Here is a 16,907-nt window from a genome sequence, read left to right as displayed (position 1 = left end):
GAGAGTTCGAGACGCAATTGGCGGTCCCGGTGGAAGAGTACAGGTTTCCGGTTTAGTCGGGCCCACCGCACGGAAATAAGGTTTCCTGTTTCTCTTAAATTGATATCGGCACCAATCGTTTTGATATCACACCACCTCGTTTTGAGATTTTATAGAGTGCCAGAGCGTTTGAGTCCAGTATTTTTTTTTGAAAAGGACAGTGGGGCCACCTCAAAGGATGATCCAAACTGTTCATTGGTAGGGCCACAAAGTAAATAGGCTAAATCCCAGAAAGCATCTCCATATGATCCTAACTATCTAATCTATATAGGTTTCTATATGTGTAGTCCCAGTACTGATCGGAGGGTTAGGATCATCCTATGGAGATGAGCTGTGAGGTACAGCCTATTTAAATCTTGGCCCCATAAATCAACGGGTCGGATCATCCTTTGATGTGGGCCCCCACTGTTAATACTGTGACAGTAGTGTGACTACACGCTTGGGCACCAGTTTGAGAAATCCTCTTTTAATTCAAACGATGTAAGTAAGACCAATGTTCAAACATCACTCATCATAGAGAAAAAACCAAGAACAATAGTCAAAAACACTTTTCCCAATACAAATTTTAAATAATGTTTTTATAATGCATAAAGGACAATAGTAGGAGAGATTCTTTGATTCAAATCCTCTTTTCAGCATTTTCATTTCCTAAGAGGGATTCAGTTCCAAGAACGATCTTGTCGATTTTGCTGAGAGCAGTACTGGAGTTGTAACTTGATAATGGCACCCTAAATTTGGATATTACGCATTGTATTTGATAGTGACACCTACTTTGGATTCTAGATTTCTTTCCCTAGATTTTGGACAAACAAATAACCCCACTTTCTCTATCCAGTTCACTGCCACTTTACCTCACTTAACTTCACTTTCCAAGGAAAGAAAACAACCTGACTGAGCTTAAACAGCCGAGAAGGAAAATAAGGGGTGGATTTCTCATCTCCCAAGAAGTAATTACTATTGATTAAAGGAGTTTTGATCCAATCAATCCCCCTCTAACTTTAGGTAAAATTTGGGTCCATTTAGGCCCTGTTCGTTTCAGATTGTGACAACCGATGGTGGCCAATAATCGGTCTGAGCCCTCACCATCGGTTGTCACAATCTGAAACGAACAGGACCTTAACCTATTAAGTGACCATTTGGATCCACCAAATACAGTAGAAGGATAGGAATATAGATTCCCATTTCTTAATTTTTTTCTCCAGGTTTGAGAGGAAAGTTGATTTGAGAGGAAAGACAAACAGTACAAGACGGATTGCATTTGGGAAATTTATAGCACGCTATGTCAATAGTAAATGGCAACCAAATAACGCTAGGAAATCTAAAATGTGTCATTTTATTTTGATTTTCCCACTTTGGCGCATCCAAACAGGGATTGTTTGACAACCCTACTACGTTCTTTCTAACAGGCGTAAATCCACACAAGTTTGTTCTTTTTTTTTATTCGGAGGTGATTCAACTTAAAACATTGGTTACCAATACAAGAAAATGGCATGGAATGTGCAAACATTGCGAAAAATACGTGCTTTTATGACAACTTTTGTGAGTAAAATACAGAGCGAATTGCGTGTCCTTTGCACCGAGAAAGGTGAGACGAATACCACTTTGTAAGAGATTGGTCAAGTACCTCCACTTCAAATATACCCCCGACGACAAAAGTTGTCTCACAGACACTAGTTTCACTATCTTATCAACAACTAACTTCAAATCCTAGTGATTCATTTACTAGAGAACTTATATGGTGCCCGACCGTCAAAACTTAAAGGGCGGAGAGAGAGAACCATCTCTCCCTTGATTTTTAATCCAAGAGAAACCCCCTTTTTTGACTTTTCCTTGCTTCAGTTCTCAAGGCAGCAGGTTTTGTCTATATGCGCTCTTTATGTTTTGACGGTCGGGCATCATATAAATTCTCCATTTACTATTGTTCCTTGTTCTTTAGATCTTTCTATTGTTATCCGAATAGGTACATACGATTTTGCGGTATTCATCCTCTTTATCAGTTTGTGCCTCTTTGCCATTTAAAATCTACACTTCGAAGGTTTCCCAATCTATTTTTTATGTTCATATTCATAATTCTCACATTTTGCAAATTCCTCATCCTTGTTAATGTAAGGTAATGGAAGAAGAGATCTACACTCCATGATAATGATAAAGGAGAGTGTTCAAACATATGTGCAATAAAGAGAGCTATTGGTTATAGATCTAGATCTAGATTATACACAATGAAGTATAATCTTGATCGTTCAGTTGATCTAACTGAAAGTCCTAAGGCATTTCTTGTGGCTAAAGTTTTCTACCAGGCGTGTGGTAATATAGTGTTTTTTCATCCGTTTGTAAGCTTAACTCTTCACATTCGTATTTTTCTTCTTGTTCATCTTCATCGTCCTCTTTTCCAGTAAGATACTAATAATGAATTTCTTCATGGAGCAAGCATGAATATTTAAACTTTTATGCTGTGTTCTTTTAGTTTCCTTTCCCCCACTTTTCCGCAGAAAGTCCCCTTTTTTTCCGCGGAAAACTCCAAAAACTGTGTTTCTTTAGTTTCCGCGGAAACTTTTATAACTTACGTGGAAATTTATAAAAAATTACGTGGAAAAGGGCTTTCCGCGATTTCACGGAAAGCCCTTTCCCCACCTCATACATCTGAAACCTCTATATTTCCCCGACTTTACCCTCTCTCTCTCTCTCTCTCTCTCTCTCTCTCTCTCTCTCTCTCTCTCTCTATATATATATATATATATATATATATATATATATATATATATATATATATATATATCTTTCTCTGAATTTTTTTGCTGGATATAGGGTTTCGGATAAGGGGTTTGAGGGTAGGGATTCGGATTTACTTGTTAAGGTTTCGTTTTTTGTCTTTTTTCCATTATATTTTGGTATTTAGGATTTAGGATTTATGGTTTATGCATTTAGTTTAGGGTTTACAGATTTGGGTTAGGGTTTATAATTTATATGGATTTAGGGTTCCAGAAATAAGGTTTATAGATCTTCTGTTACGGTATTTTTTCGTATTTGGGTACATCTGTTACAAAATTATTTTTTTTTTGTAATTTTTTTGCAAATCAACAAGTTTTGTTACAATATTTTTGGTATTTGTTCCTCATTTTTTCATATTTTGGGTAGATCTAGGGTTGGTATTTGTTCCTCATTTCTTTGTATTTGGTACAATATTTTGGGTATTTGTTCGCACCTGTTCGTATTATTTTTTTGGAAATCAACATGTTTTGTTTGGTATTTATTCTCTTTTGCTTGATATTTATTCTCTTGTGCTGGGAAATAGGGTTTAAGGGTTAGGATTAGGGTTTAGGGGTTTAGTGGTTTATGGTAATGAGATTCACATTTCTGATTTTTTTAACACAGAATTTGGGTTTAATGTATTAGTTACTCATAATTCTACATGTTAGTTTGTCACAGTTTTTGTTTAACAGGTTTCTATTGAGTTTCCGTGCAACGAAATGCATATTTCTGTAGTTTTTGTTAAGTTTCTATGAGCTTTCTGTTAGGTTTCTGTGCAATGAAAAGCTCATCTAACAGGTTTTCTGTCAGGTTTCTTTTCTTTCCCGTTCCTTTCTGCTACGTCAGTTTCCTTCCCTTCACTTACCTTTCCTTTCCTTTCCTTTCCCGACAAGAGAACAAAACATTAAAGAGCAACCACTTGCTTTATTGCTTACGAGGAATGAAATAAGGTGTGCAGATTGAAGATATCTATTATTTGCCACAATTTTGACACGCTTGGTTCTAGAAATTTAACCAGACTGATTTCTTTTGGGATGAAAAGAAATGTGATAAGATCACTCAGTGTTTTTATAGACGAAGTATGGGATTGTTGTGTCAATAGTCTATGTTGATGATAATGTTTTGACAGGATGTGGCTATTTGGATAGTCAAAAGAATATACGACCTAGCACTTGTATATAAAAGATCTGAGACTATCGCACTACAACTTAGGAATTGAAGTTGAAATGTCGAAACAAGATAATGATCAATATCGAATAAAATGTCATATGGGTTGTGGATAACCGTTTGAAGACCATGATAGATATCCTACGATCAGTTGGTAAGCTAATCTCTTTGACTATCACAAGATTAGATATTTTTCTTACTTACAAAAGAAAAAATATATCTCAAGAGACACATTGGAATGCAGTTATTTACATCATGATGTATCTCACAGAAAGTTCATGCCAAGGTATTATAAACAAGTCCACCGGCAACAAGTCCAATCTACTGACCCAAAAAACACTCAAGACAAGGATCCATTTTAACCAGAGAATATAAAATTGAGAATCTCTCTAATAATTGAGTTTTTTTAATTGTATGAGTGAGAAATATGAAGTATTAGTGTTCCATGAAATTAAACTGCGCCGAAAGGAAAAAATCAAGGATTTTATAATTTCCCATGATCTATCAAATGACGAGTTTTAAGTATCAGCTATCTTTACAAAATAAACAAGATAATTCACCCCAATTCAAGTGATCTACCAAATGAATTGTTTAAAATGGATCAAATGATGACATTTTCAAACATTCAAAAAGGGATTTTATAATTTCTCATGATTTATCAAATAAGGAGGGGTGTAAGTACCAGCTACCTTTACAAAATAAACAAGATAATTCACCCCAATCCAATTGAGTTACTAAATGATCTGTTTAAAAGGGGATAAATTGATGCAGTTTTTAATACATTAAACATTAGTATTCAGAGACTAGATGATGCAAATCATAGTCTGCTTTACAACGGAGTATTAGAAACATACGCGAGTCATGACATCTCTTTAGTCCAGCCATTAGATTCAAGGACGTGCATCTGCCATCCTCCAGGGTAGTATTTTGGACGCAATTTACTAATGGTCTCCGCATGTTCTGCAGGAGCTGCCTCATTACAGAATACTTCATCCCATATCCTGTGAAGATCTGTTAAAAAAGCACTTAGATATTAGGAGCAGAGATCTATTAATTTAAGGGACAAAACTTGCTACAGGCAGGAAATTATCAACACCGAACTTTTAAGACAAAAGGGAAATTTTCTTCGTAAAAAATGAAACTCTCCCCATATCCACTTTAATTTCTAAAGATTAAGCATCTTTTCTTTTAACTTCTTAAATCTGTGAGATATCACTATGAAATTGGTTTTGTTGTTAGAATTGGTCCCAGAATGTCAACAAAAAAAAGGGGATTGCAGGTTATCCCTATAAGATGAATTAATCATAACTTCCTGCAAAGTGAATGATTTGTCTGGCGGTTTCATGGCAAAAACACCGGAGTCCAGTATATGTAAATGGTTGGTGTATCACTACTCCAGAACAGACGGTCCAAATAAAACAAGATGAAGCATCAATTATGACCAATTTATGCGAAGGGTAATATGTTTTTATCTTTCTGCAAATTAGTTGAAGTTTGGCGTTCTTAAACACATCAAATGAAAGATGAGGCCACGTGAGTTGAGTTGTTTTTCCAAGGGAATGTTGCAAAAGAGCATCAATCGCGTGGCCTCATCTCACATGGTTGAGGTTCTGATTGATGTAAGGTTTTGTATTCTACAATGTGGGATTGGCTCATGCTTTGATGAATACAAAACCTCATAAAATCTTACAATCTCCCCAGTTATCATATTCGGGTCTTCACACTTACACCATCAATCTCCAAACTCTGAATCTGATTAGACATTTATTCCAGCACTCGCAATACCATGAAAGCATGTTGTATTTTTGCCTCCTTCAACCACTTTTTTTTTTTGAAAAATAATAACTTTATTTCAAAAAAATAAGCAATACATAGTGGGACCAGCGTTCACGACCGAACAAAGCAAATCTCTATGAGAGACCGCGAAAATAAGAAGAATGACAATAATGCCCAGAAAATCAGAGCATATGGCATTCGTTTCCGTTAATGAAACTCCATCCCTCGCTAATCCATCTGCCACCGAATTGGCAGATCAAAGGCGGTGCATGATCTTTGGGTGTAAAATGCGAACGAGATCTCGGATCTCATCCAATATATGAAACAGTTGCCACGGACCCCCGCCTTTGATCCACCGAATTGGCAGATCAAAGGCGGTGCATGATCTTTTGATTTTTTTTCCCGTAATTGTCATAATTTTTGCTTTTTCTTTGTAGTTTTTTCAGTAATTGTCATATTTTAGTACATTCCTTAGGTTTTTTTTTCTTAATTTTTCTACTTTGCTACCATTTTTCCGTAATTTCTCATTTAAAACTTAGTACCCATGATTATTATTTATTGCTAGCAACCTTTTCACAAATCGTACTTCTGCCAAACTTTGCAGTTTGCACCACGTCGACAATAAGACAAATCTCTCAAACAGCGAACATAAATGGTTGTTGAAGGTGGCTAGCAAATCCCTATACAAACAAAAAAAATCTTAAAACATATGTCAAAAATCCAAGTGACCCGCCGGTCGACCCGGCCCGTACGGGCCGGGTGCGGGTCCAAGCTTAGTGACCTGTAAAATTTTCCGGGTCATTTTGACCCGGCCCGCCCGTTTGCCAGGTCTAATTTCATCTCATCTTGGAGAAAAACTATTATTGTCTTCTTTTAGCCTTCCTCTTTGCTGCCTTTCATCTTGCAAAAGAGGACCCTTCTTCCTCCTTTTTATGAAGTGTAACAATCTAATCCAACAACTCCGCCTTCTTTGCCCCAATAGCTCCCATATTCTCCTTAGACCACGATCTAAGATTAGCTTTGATAAGGCTCAACTTCTTTGCCAAACAAGCATCCACGGGCCCTCCCAACCTCACTTCCCTACAAAACTTTCTCCAAATAGATGAGAGGTCCTCTTCCAAAGACTTGAAAGGCAGATCTCTCCCGAGGTGTTCAACCTTACAGAAACACTAGGAAAACTGTGCAGCAAGATTTCTATTTAATCTTTTGTTTTTTCATTTGTGAATTGTTTGAAATTTAAGTGAACCTCTTGATCAATAATTAGAACAGATTTTGTCCTTTCATGAAATGTAATTAACGGATTCAAACCCAAAAGTGTAAAGTTCCCATGAATTAATAAAAACTCTGTTTGGAAGAGGGAAATTTGATCTCGATACCTGTACGCGTGTTTCTTTCATACATAAATTTATTCTGGACACCCATTCACGTCAGTTTCTATGTCAGGTTCTTGAAACATCAGTCAAGATCAACATTGGCAAGGCGCTTAATGCCCTTATATGTATATAAATAAACAAACACATGAATGCTCAATGCCTCCTTCAAAGCATTGAAATTTGAAAACCAATTCACTATAGTCATTGCCAATGATTTTGTAATAACTACCGAGTCCTTAAAAACACACATTTTTTAAAGATTCAAATTTAAGTCCAATTTACCATGATTATGATTTTCTGGGGACCTTATTTGGCACCTTCATCAAGGATTTAACCGAAAAAAGCTTCCCATTGAACGTTTGAGATGAAATAAGTTCTCTCAGTGTATTTGTAACATACATGATGAATAGTCAAAATGGTCTTCACAAGAGCATTATTTAAAAACTCGCACTCGGACAAGAACTTGACAAGATAAAACCGAGTCAACGATTGTCATGCATAGTTTTTCATTAACTCAGGCAAGTTAAGGGAGTTTTTGATTGACTCGATGAGGCCAAAAGCAAGTCAACTAGGGCGAGTCAATGATTGATTGGAGGAGTTTTCAAACGATGTTCATGAGTTCAAAATGCAGTCTGAAGAATAAGGTTCGAATCCTGTGAATGACTACCTAAAATAACTAAGATCACTTGAAGGATGACCTCATAAGATGCTACCTGACTATCTCCTTACAAATTACTATAAACCGAGGATGCCTACGTCCAATAACTCACATGATTCTTCAACTCCCTTATTTCCCCACACCAGACACCACTCTCCAATTTATAATCATTCAAAACCTTATCCTTATTCAAGTTCAAATTACTCTATTGGAATTCTTACCCTAACCCTTTTTTTTTTAATTCAAAAGATTCATTAAGAGAAAGGACCGAGATGGTCAAAGTACAAAAGCCAATAGAGAAAAGGGAAGAAAATACAATGAGTAAAACAAAAAATCAAGGCAGTAAGAAGTCAAATTGTTCAAAGGATGACATAAACACCCCTTCGTTGGCTAGCTTATCCGCCTCGCCATTAGCCGATCTCCTTATATGGCAGAAGGAGATATTTGAGGACCCTATAATGTCTTTAATTCTTACCCTAACCTTACATAGGTATATTATACATTAAGAAAATTCTTACCCTAACCTTACATAGGTAATTGCCTTCTTTGTACTGTTTGCTTTCTATTTGTACATACAGACCGCCTCCAGTGGCGGAACTACGTATAGCGTTGGGGGGGGGGCACAACCCCCCCAAAGATTTGCAAAATCATTAAAATAAGGTGGGGTGCAACTTAAATCCCAAGGGGTGAAAATATCAATTCCCCATCTCCTTATGTTAAAAAAACTCCCGTAGAAAGCTTCCTTTTTGGATGGACGAAACCCTACCTGCAAAACCCTAACTCCATGTCTCCATTACTTTCTACCGATAACCTTGTGAAGCCCTAACAAGATAAAGAGATGGACGCTAGAAACCCTAGACCTTGTGAGTTGTGAAAAAATCCTACATTCAACACTCTCCCCTACTTTCGAAACTCTAAATCCTTCAATCTTCTCTTTTCTCCATTTTCTCTGTATTTTTCGAGTATTACTCCAAGCATAATCTGTTTGAGAAAAGAAGGGGAAGAAGAAGGAAAAGTTGGGGTCAACACTGTAAAAGTTGGGATAAATCAGATTCTGTATCTATTTGGGGTTTTGCATTTGGGTGTTGAAAATGGTTGGAAAATGGATGAAATGCTAGTGGAGGGATCTCATTTGTGTAATGTTGATTCGAGCTTCTCTATCAGGCACATATCTGCTTACAGAGAGTTGTTGCTCCAGTAGAACTCTTAATTTCTATTCACAGTGCCAAATGGATGGGCCAAAATCTCAATCAGACGATCTGCAAACGGATGTTTCCAATGAGTATTAGCCTATTAGGGTTTCAAGTTTGTTCCAAGCAGAGAGGAAATCAATTTTATTTTCTTCTTCATCATCTGTTGCTTGTTGGAGTGATCTGACCTCGTCTCTGCAAATTCGTTTGCTCAAGCTAATTTTCAGCAGGTATCAGCAGTTTGTAATTAGAGTAGAGATTTCAGTTTTTTTTGGCTTTTTTTCCTGTTTCTTGAATTTCTTTCAGATTTTTCCAGTTGCCTCTTGTCATTTTACATTTTATTCGTAGATTTGTCTTTCTTTTTTTTTGTAGTCATTATTCAACCAGAATAGCTTGGATGTAGGGTTTTTCTTCATCATCTTGTAGATTTTTTTTTTCAGGAGGTATCATGGCTTGAATGTAGCCATGTAGGCATAATCCTATTTGTAGGAATCAAAGTTTTTTTTATTTGTTTTTCCCTTCTCTTCAACATAGCCATACTACTTTCTCTCAATGATGGTCTTTCTCTGTGCTTTCATGTTTTCTGGTTTGTGCAATGTCATTATGTTTCACATGTTAATTAGACCAGTTGTGTGTTGCATATTTGGCATGTTCTTGGCAGCTGTAAGAGGAAAAATATAAAATGGGGAATCTAATTTCTCTCTAGAGTAAGAAGAATTGCTAGAAGAAAGCTATTGTTAATGCTTGTTTTATCCATCTTGAATGAAAGCTGTTAAAAGTAATTTTTTTTAATGAACCACGCCATTTTATATAGATAATAGAACACTTTTTTTTCTTTCTCTGCACTGACCATTGGTCCTTGATAAATCGTAAAAGCAGAGATCCTACTAGCTGTTATTTATGATTTTGGTAGAATGGCATGGACCTATTTTAGGAAAAAAATAAATGGCACTGACCATTGTCCTATTATCAATCTTCTTATTTATAAGATTAGTGGTTTATAAAATCCTTGAAAAATATTATACTAATTGATAGATAAAATTTTCAGGTTGTTTATTAATTCAGATTCACTCCTCAAAATTATAAGTTGAATCATGGGCAAAACAAAAACTATCGATGCATTCTTAAAAAAAAAAGAATGTTAATGATTCAGAAGTCAGCACACCTTCTCCATTAAATTCTGACATGTCAAATGTTGAGTAACGTCCTTCTAAGTTACCAAGAACCCATCTTGAAGAGGTTGATACCAATTCTTTAGAACGTGATCCAGGATTGAGTCATCAAATGTGGGAATATCCTGTTAATCAAAGAGATGAAATTCGTCGTGCATATCTTATTGCTGGAACATATCAATATCAACTTTCAGTGTATCCTCTTTCTGGAGCAGAGAATCATCTTCGCCGATTTCAATCTTCTTGGTTCAAAAAATTTTGTTGGTTAGAATACTCCCCTTCAAAGGATGCTGCATTTTGTCTTCCATGCTATCTTTTTTGTAAGGAACCAACAGGACGCCCGGGATTAAGCGCGTTTACAAGTGAAGGGTTTCGAAATTGGAAAAAAGTGAATTGTGGATTGAATTGTGCATTTTTAGGTCATGTTGGAAAAGACCATAATTCACCACATAAAATTGCTGAGAAGGCTTGTCATGATCTATTGAATCAATCGCAGCATATTGAAAAGCTGATAGAAACACAAACATCACAAGAGATTGAGAATAACCGGTTGCGACTCAAGACTTTCATAGACACCGTTCGTTGGTTAACATTTCAAGCATGTGCTTTTAGAGGTCATGATGAGAGCTTAAGTTCAAAAAATCGAGGTAATTTTATTGAAATGATAAAGATTTTGGCAGATTATAATAAAAAAGTTTCCGGGGTTGTCTTAGAAAATGCTCCAAAGAATGCCAAATACACATCGCCTAAAATTCAAAAGGAAATATTGCATATTTTCTTAAGTAAAGTGCGTAGTGCAATTCGTGAAGAAATTGGGGATGAAAAATTTTGCATTATTGTTGATGAAGCTAGAGATGAGTCTATGAGAGAGCAAATGGCTCTTATTTTGAGATTTGTTGATAAGGATGGTTTTATTAGAGAACGATTTTTTGATCTAGTGCATGTTAGAGATACTACTGCATTGACTCTTAAAAAGAATATATGTGATGTTCTCTCTCGTCACAGTCTCAACATTCAAAACATTCGAGGTCAAGGATATGATGGTGCTAGTAATATGCGTGGTGAGTGGAATGGTTTAAAAGCCTTATTTCTTAAAGATTGCCCGTATGCATATTATGTGCATTGCCTAGCTCACCAATTACAATTAGCATTGGTTGGAGCATCCAGAGAAGTAATAACTATTCATCATTTTTTCTCAAAGTTGTCTTCCATTGTTAATATTATCGGTGCCTCCTGCAAACGTCATGATGAATTGCAGTTTAACCAAGCGGATGATATTGCATATTTGATTTCTATCGATGAGATTGAGTCTGGTAGAGGGGCTAATCAAATCGGCACTTTACAACGAGCTGGGGATACTCGATGGGGCTCACATTATAGATCTATTTGCAGCTTACTAAAGATGTTTTCTGCTACTTGCACAGTGCTTATAAATATCATTAATGGAGGAGGAGCCACTTCTTCTCAACGTGGTGATGCAGATACCGCTTATGATGTGATGACATCTTTTGAATTTGTTTTTATATTACATTTGATGAAAGAAATCATGGGAATCACTGATGTTCTCTGCCATGCTTTGCAAAATCGTTCGCAAGACATTTTGAATGCTCTGCACTTAGTCTCAACTACAAAATTACTCATTCAAAAGTTGAGAGAAAACGGCTGGAATAGTTTACTCGAGAATGCGAAATCATTTTGCGAAAGACGTGGGATTGAGATTCCTGATATGAGTGCCCCTTACACAGCAGGTCGTGGTCGGTCACGTGAATCACAGGATCCCATTACAATGGAGCACCATTATCGGGTTGACATATTTAATGCTGCAATAGACTCTCAATTGCAAGAGCTAAATAGCAGATTCAATGAGCAAGCAACAAATGTCATTATTCTTAGTTCTGCTCTTGATCCTAAGGAGGCTTATAAATCTTTTAAAATTGAAGATATTTGTAATCTTGTGGAGAAATTTTATCCTCAAGATTTCTCAGATCACGAAAAAATTCATTTGAGATTTCAACTGCAGCATTATGAGCTTGATATACTTCAGCATCCAGATTTTCAAAATATTTCCACAATTTCTGAACTTTGCCAGAGATTAAGTACAACGGGAAAGTCAGCGATCTATTATCTGATTGATAGATTGATACGTCTTGTGTTGACTCTTCCGGTTTCAACTGCAACTACAGAACGTGCATTTTCAGCTATGAAGCTTGTTAAAATAAGACTTCGTAACAAGATGGAAGATGAATTTCTTGCAGATTGCTTGGTGGTCTACATCGAAAAAGAAATTGCTGAGAGTTTCAGTACGGATATGATCGTAGATGATTTTTATGATATGAAAAGTCGACGGGCACAACTTAAATAGAAAGATTTAGGTTTACTTTTTTTGTTTTCTTTTGTCGGCTTCAATCAAAGTTGGCTAACACGTTCGCATACTTTTCGTGTATTGAAAGTCCTATCATAGTTTTAATTCATTAGTTTAAATTTATGGTTTAACTTTTTTATTCTATGAAAGTGTGTGTGTGTGTGTATCAGTGTATCATGCATTTTTTTTACAACTAGTCCGGCCTCCCCAGGTGTAAATTCCTGGTTCCGCCCCTGACCGCCTCGGTCTTTTTTAATGAATTCTACCATTCAAAAAAAAAAGTATACATTAAGAAAATTAGTCCAAGTTCACGATCTCAACTCGCCACCAGTTCAAACACTAAAGTTATGGCTGGAATTATAGAAGTTCAGAGACACAAACAATCATGTAATACACAGCATATCTTTCCCATAAGAGTCTCCTGTACTTATTCAACACATGGGCCACATTCAGGTTGATGTTAATGGCTTAGATGGGTTTTGAGGGATCTAAATCAGATACAGTTTCGCAAACATCAAACCATGCAGGGAAAGAAATGATAATTTTCACAAGAAAAACAGGGTGAATGAAAAACATAAGGATTTTGAACAAGCTTTCAGGCACTAATCATATGCATCTAAAAAAAGTAACACAGATGGAATTTGACCATACCAGCCCTATCTACAGCAGAAAGACACATGATGATCAAGTCAAATCGCGCAACCTTGGTCAAATTATCCAAAATACTGATAGCCAGCTTCGTTTCCTCCCTACAAATGGAATTTTAGGAAGGTATTAAAAAACAAAACCCATTATACACTCATAAGATAAAACAGACATTTCAAATAGAAACTTACATGAACAAGGTGGATATGCACTTGATGATGTCAACCAGTATAGGAGCAGATAGAGCATTTTTAAATAGTTGTGGTAAAGTACTTGGTGGTATAGTCTAACAACGCCAAAAGAAAAGTAAGTTAAAAAAAACTAATAATAGAACTATTTTAAGAAAGAAATATTGTTTGTTAGGACTTGAAAGAGTAATACAGTACTGCAAACCTTAAGTAACTGAGCTTGAAGAACACGGTCATCAGAGAGTCCTCTCCACAATACCTCAAACTGGTACGCTGATTTTGGTAGCACAATATCTTTTGCGGCAGCAGCCATGGTTCGAGAAGCTGCACGTGAAGCAAGCTCTTGCACTGATGCTACCGGCTCATGCTCCTTCTCAACACCATAGATTTTCTGCCCAGAATCAACCAATAATGTTATTCAACATATCAGGACAAGTTGAGAGCTTAAGCTCAAAATTGAGAATTTTTGTTAAAGTAGGGAATGGGGAGAAAGCAGAAATAGATAGGGTACTTTAATGAATTCCAGAATACATGGAAGCGTTTCATTTTGGAGAATAAAAGGCAATGAGACCTTACACTTGATGTATATGTGTGTCATATAGCTCTTTACTCATAACCAGAGGTGGATTAATCTTTTATATCATTTTATTTCAAATTTTATGAATTAACCTGAGAATTATGTGCTGCACTCATTTGGTTATTGCTGTGTATACAATACACAATGAAACCCCTTGCTTTACATCAATTTTCTAAGTTAGCATATGGTACCAGCCAATATCAAACACCTTTCATGTATAATAGGGTACGGACATTTATGACAAATGAGAATGTCGATTATTTGTCAGATCAACTTTCGGATTCCACAATTATCTTCGTTCAGGCAATGACTTGTTAAGGCCTCCATGATTGGGAGTTTTCAAGTTAGGTCGCACTAAGGCATCGTAAGGGGGGACCATAGCTTTATGATATAGCATGTGCTGAGTGTTTAATCAACTCACTAACACATGTAGCTGATGCCACACCCATAGCAGTATGATATACCATGTTGTAAAGTATTTAAACAACTCAGTGACAATGTAGATAATGTCAAACTACCACACATTTCTCATATACTACCAGAATAAGAATCAATGATACTATATATCTTAGAAAAAGTTCATAGAAATATGTTGAAGATCAAGATGTGCAGAAGCTCATATAAGAAATTTCTAGCTTTGTTAGTCTTGAGGATGGTTTGGGTTAACCCTCTAGAGAATAGAGAGTATTTAACATGGAATGCTAGTGCTCATTCAAATAGTATCCATGTTTTCATCTTCCTATACATTTTTGCTGTCACAAGGAACATAATAAAACTTTAATCTGGTTTGTAGCAGGACACAAGTTCAATTTCTTGTATTGATCTTTGGCAAGTTCTATCTGCGCATCGTTCATATCATTTATTGTGAAAAATAAATGACTCCTGAGGATAGTTAACACTGTCGACCTTAGAACTGTCCGAGCTAGAATTCAGGGTTTCATATTCCAATGAACCATCTACTTGCTGTCTCCCAGAGCTTGTTCTTCCGCTCCCTGTTTCGTTCACATTATTTGCAGGCATTCCGGGCCTCTTCTCATTCTTTTCCTGCAACGGAAGTGTGTAGAACAGAAAATAATAAATGATAGCAAATATAAACCACCAAGTTGATTTCTTCCATTTTCTGATTCTATAAGTTTAAGATATTCATAATCAGTTGAAAAAAATTATATTAGAAGCTGATAAATCCCATGAAGTTCAGGAATATAACTTCATCAGATTCTATCAGCAACTTTGATACACTTCAATAAGATGCCTTCCTCCATACACATGCAATGGAACTAAGGAGTATTATGTACGTCAAAACAGGCATCAGAACTGGAAGAGTCAATTGTTTACCAGTGCCTCAATATGGTCAGCTTGAACGGCAGTTACTCCTGGCCTCCCAGAGCTACTAGGGACCATATGAGCAACATGAACGTCTCCTTTGGCTTCTGTTTTTGGATCTTTTACACTCTGAATTCCTTGAAAGGAGTTTTTCACTGCTCCAGAGGCCTTCTTGATAATTTCCTGCATCAGATAAAAAGAATCATAAAGGTCACTTCCAACTACCAACTGATGCGGATTGTAGGCCCAAATAAGTGGCATATTTACCCATTAGGAGTTATTTCCATGTTATTTAGTTTCTAGTATTCTTATTTCCATGTTATTTAGTTTCTAGGATTTTATTTTCCATGTTATTTAGATTGAGGGCTTTTAATTACTTTCCATGGAATTTTATGTCAATTGCCTATATATAGGCCACATGTATTAGGGATTTTAAAGTTTTGGATGATTAATTGAATTGATTGAAATTTCTCCCCTCTAATATTCTCTTCTTTCTAGTTCTCTTCTTCCCTAATTCCTCTTCTCTTCTCCCCCTATTCTTCTTCTATTCTTCTCCTATTCTTCTTCTCTCCTCTTATTCGTCTATTTCTCTTTCCGGTCCTACATCAATTTGGTATCAGAGCAAAAGATCCAAGTCTCTCTTCACCGGTAACGTCAGCAAAAAAACCATCTTCTTTGTCCGGCAAGAGCAACTTTCAGCCTACCTGCAGATGACCATTAAAACCCAGTCCCCTAAACCTCTTACTTTAGCCACCTACAGATCTCTTACTTTCAGCCACCTGCAGATCACCATTAAAACCCAGTCCCCCAAACCTCCAAACAAGTAGCACCAATAACCTTTCCTAAAGCCTACCCGAGACCCCCTTAAAACCCAGCCAATCAACCCATCTCACTCAACACAGCCTCCTAACCCAAAACCCTAGCTACCCTGATTGCCTATTACACCCAGCCTTACCACCTGGCAGTTTTAATCCCATAGCCTGCCACCCAAAACAGAGACTTCATCAAAGATGCCCGTAGCCTGAAGAATCACATCAAAGAAAAAGGAAAATAGAATGGAAAATAGTAATGGTCACAATTGCGAATATATATAATGATGATGATGATGACAGAATCTCTTCACATGATTCCAAATGATACACCATATTATTCCAGACCCTCTCAAGTTTTACAGATCATATCAAGCTATGTATAGGTAGGTTCAAAGTCAAAAGCAAAAAGTTAAATAAGCAAACCTTCCCATACAATGCTTTTGTTTCAGAATATTGTTTTTGGAGCTCTTGGTTATTAGGCTCAAGCCTCAGGGCAAACTCGGAATCTGTAATTAACATGTCATACAAATCTTACCACCAAAACAATTGAAAAATTATGCGTAAAATCTTGACGAGTTGATCATAGAATCATACTCTGTGATTTGATATACCTTCAATGGATGCTTTAAGTTTTCCAAGCTCCTTCCTGGCTGTTGCCCGACGTGAGTATGCTTTTATGTATCGATCATCTAAATTTAAGGCTTCTGTACAGCCATTCTCTGCATCTTCAAATCTAATAAAAAACAAATGAGATTGATTTTAAGCATCGGATAATCAGCAGGAACCATGAGGCAGAAAAGATGAGAGCAATTGAAGTTTTAAGCCACAATTTCTTACGAACCGTTTGGATCTAGAGAAAAAATATGGAAATCTTTTT

General features: G+C 36.4%; 1 protein-coding gene across 3 annotated transcripts in view; it reads right to left on the bottom strand.

Annotated features, from left to right (window-relative positions):
• Positions 1-4,568: 4,568 nt before the first annotated feature.
• The window catches only part of TPR5 (Tetratricopeptide repeat (TPR)-like superfamily protein), a 52,885-nt gene continuing 40,546 nt past the window's right edge, over positions 4,569-16,907 (bottom strand). For 2 of the 3 annotated variants that reach the window (XM_077361948.1, XM_077361947.1), the window contains 8 exons: positions 16,642-16,763; positions 16,454-16,536; positions 15,231-15,401; positions 14,802-14,939; positions 13,524-13,709; positions 13,322-13,416; positions 13,137-13,234; positions 4,569-4,965 (listed from right to left, as the gene is read on the bottom strand). In XM_077361948.1, the coding sequence (XP_077218063.1) occupies positions 4,814-4,965; positions 13,137-13,234; positions 13,322-13,416; positions 13,524-13,709; positions 14,802-14,939; positions 15,231-15,401; positions 16,454-16,536; positions 16,642-16,763 (1,045 nt within the window). In that variant the 3' untranslated portion in view covers positions 4,569-4,813. The remainder of the gene's footprint in view (positions 4,966-13,136; positions 13,235-13,321; positions 13,417-13,523; positions 13,710-14,801; positions 14,940-15,230; positions 15,402-16,453; positions 16,537-16,641; positions 16,764-16,907) is intronic. The other variant, XM_077361949.1, reaches the window with a different exon arrangement.

The sequence above is a fragment of the Tasmannia lanceolata genome, unplaced genomic scaffold (assembly GCF_043159265.1).
Source record: "Tasmannia lanceolata isolate RefF3 unplaced genomic scaffold, GAP_Taslan_0.1 ptg000019l, whole genome shotgun sequence".
NCBI classification, from domain to species: domain Eukaryota; kingdom Viridiplantae; phylum Streptophyta; class Magnoliopsida; order Canellales; family Winteraceae; genus Tasmannia; species Tasmannia lanceolata.
Note: the sequence above shows the minus strand (reverse complement) of the source record. Positions and strands in the feature narration are given on the sequence as shown.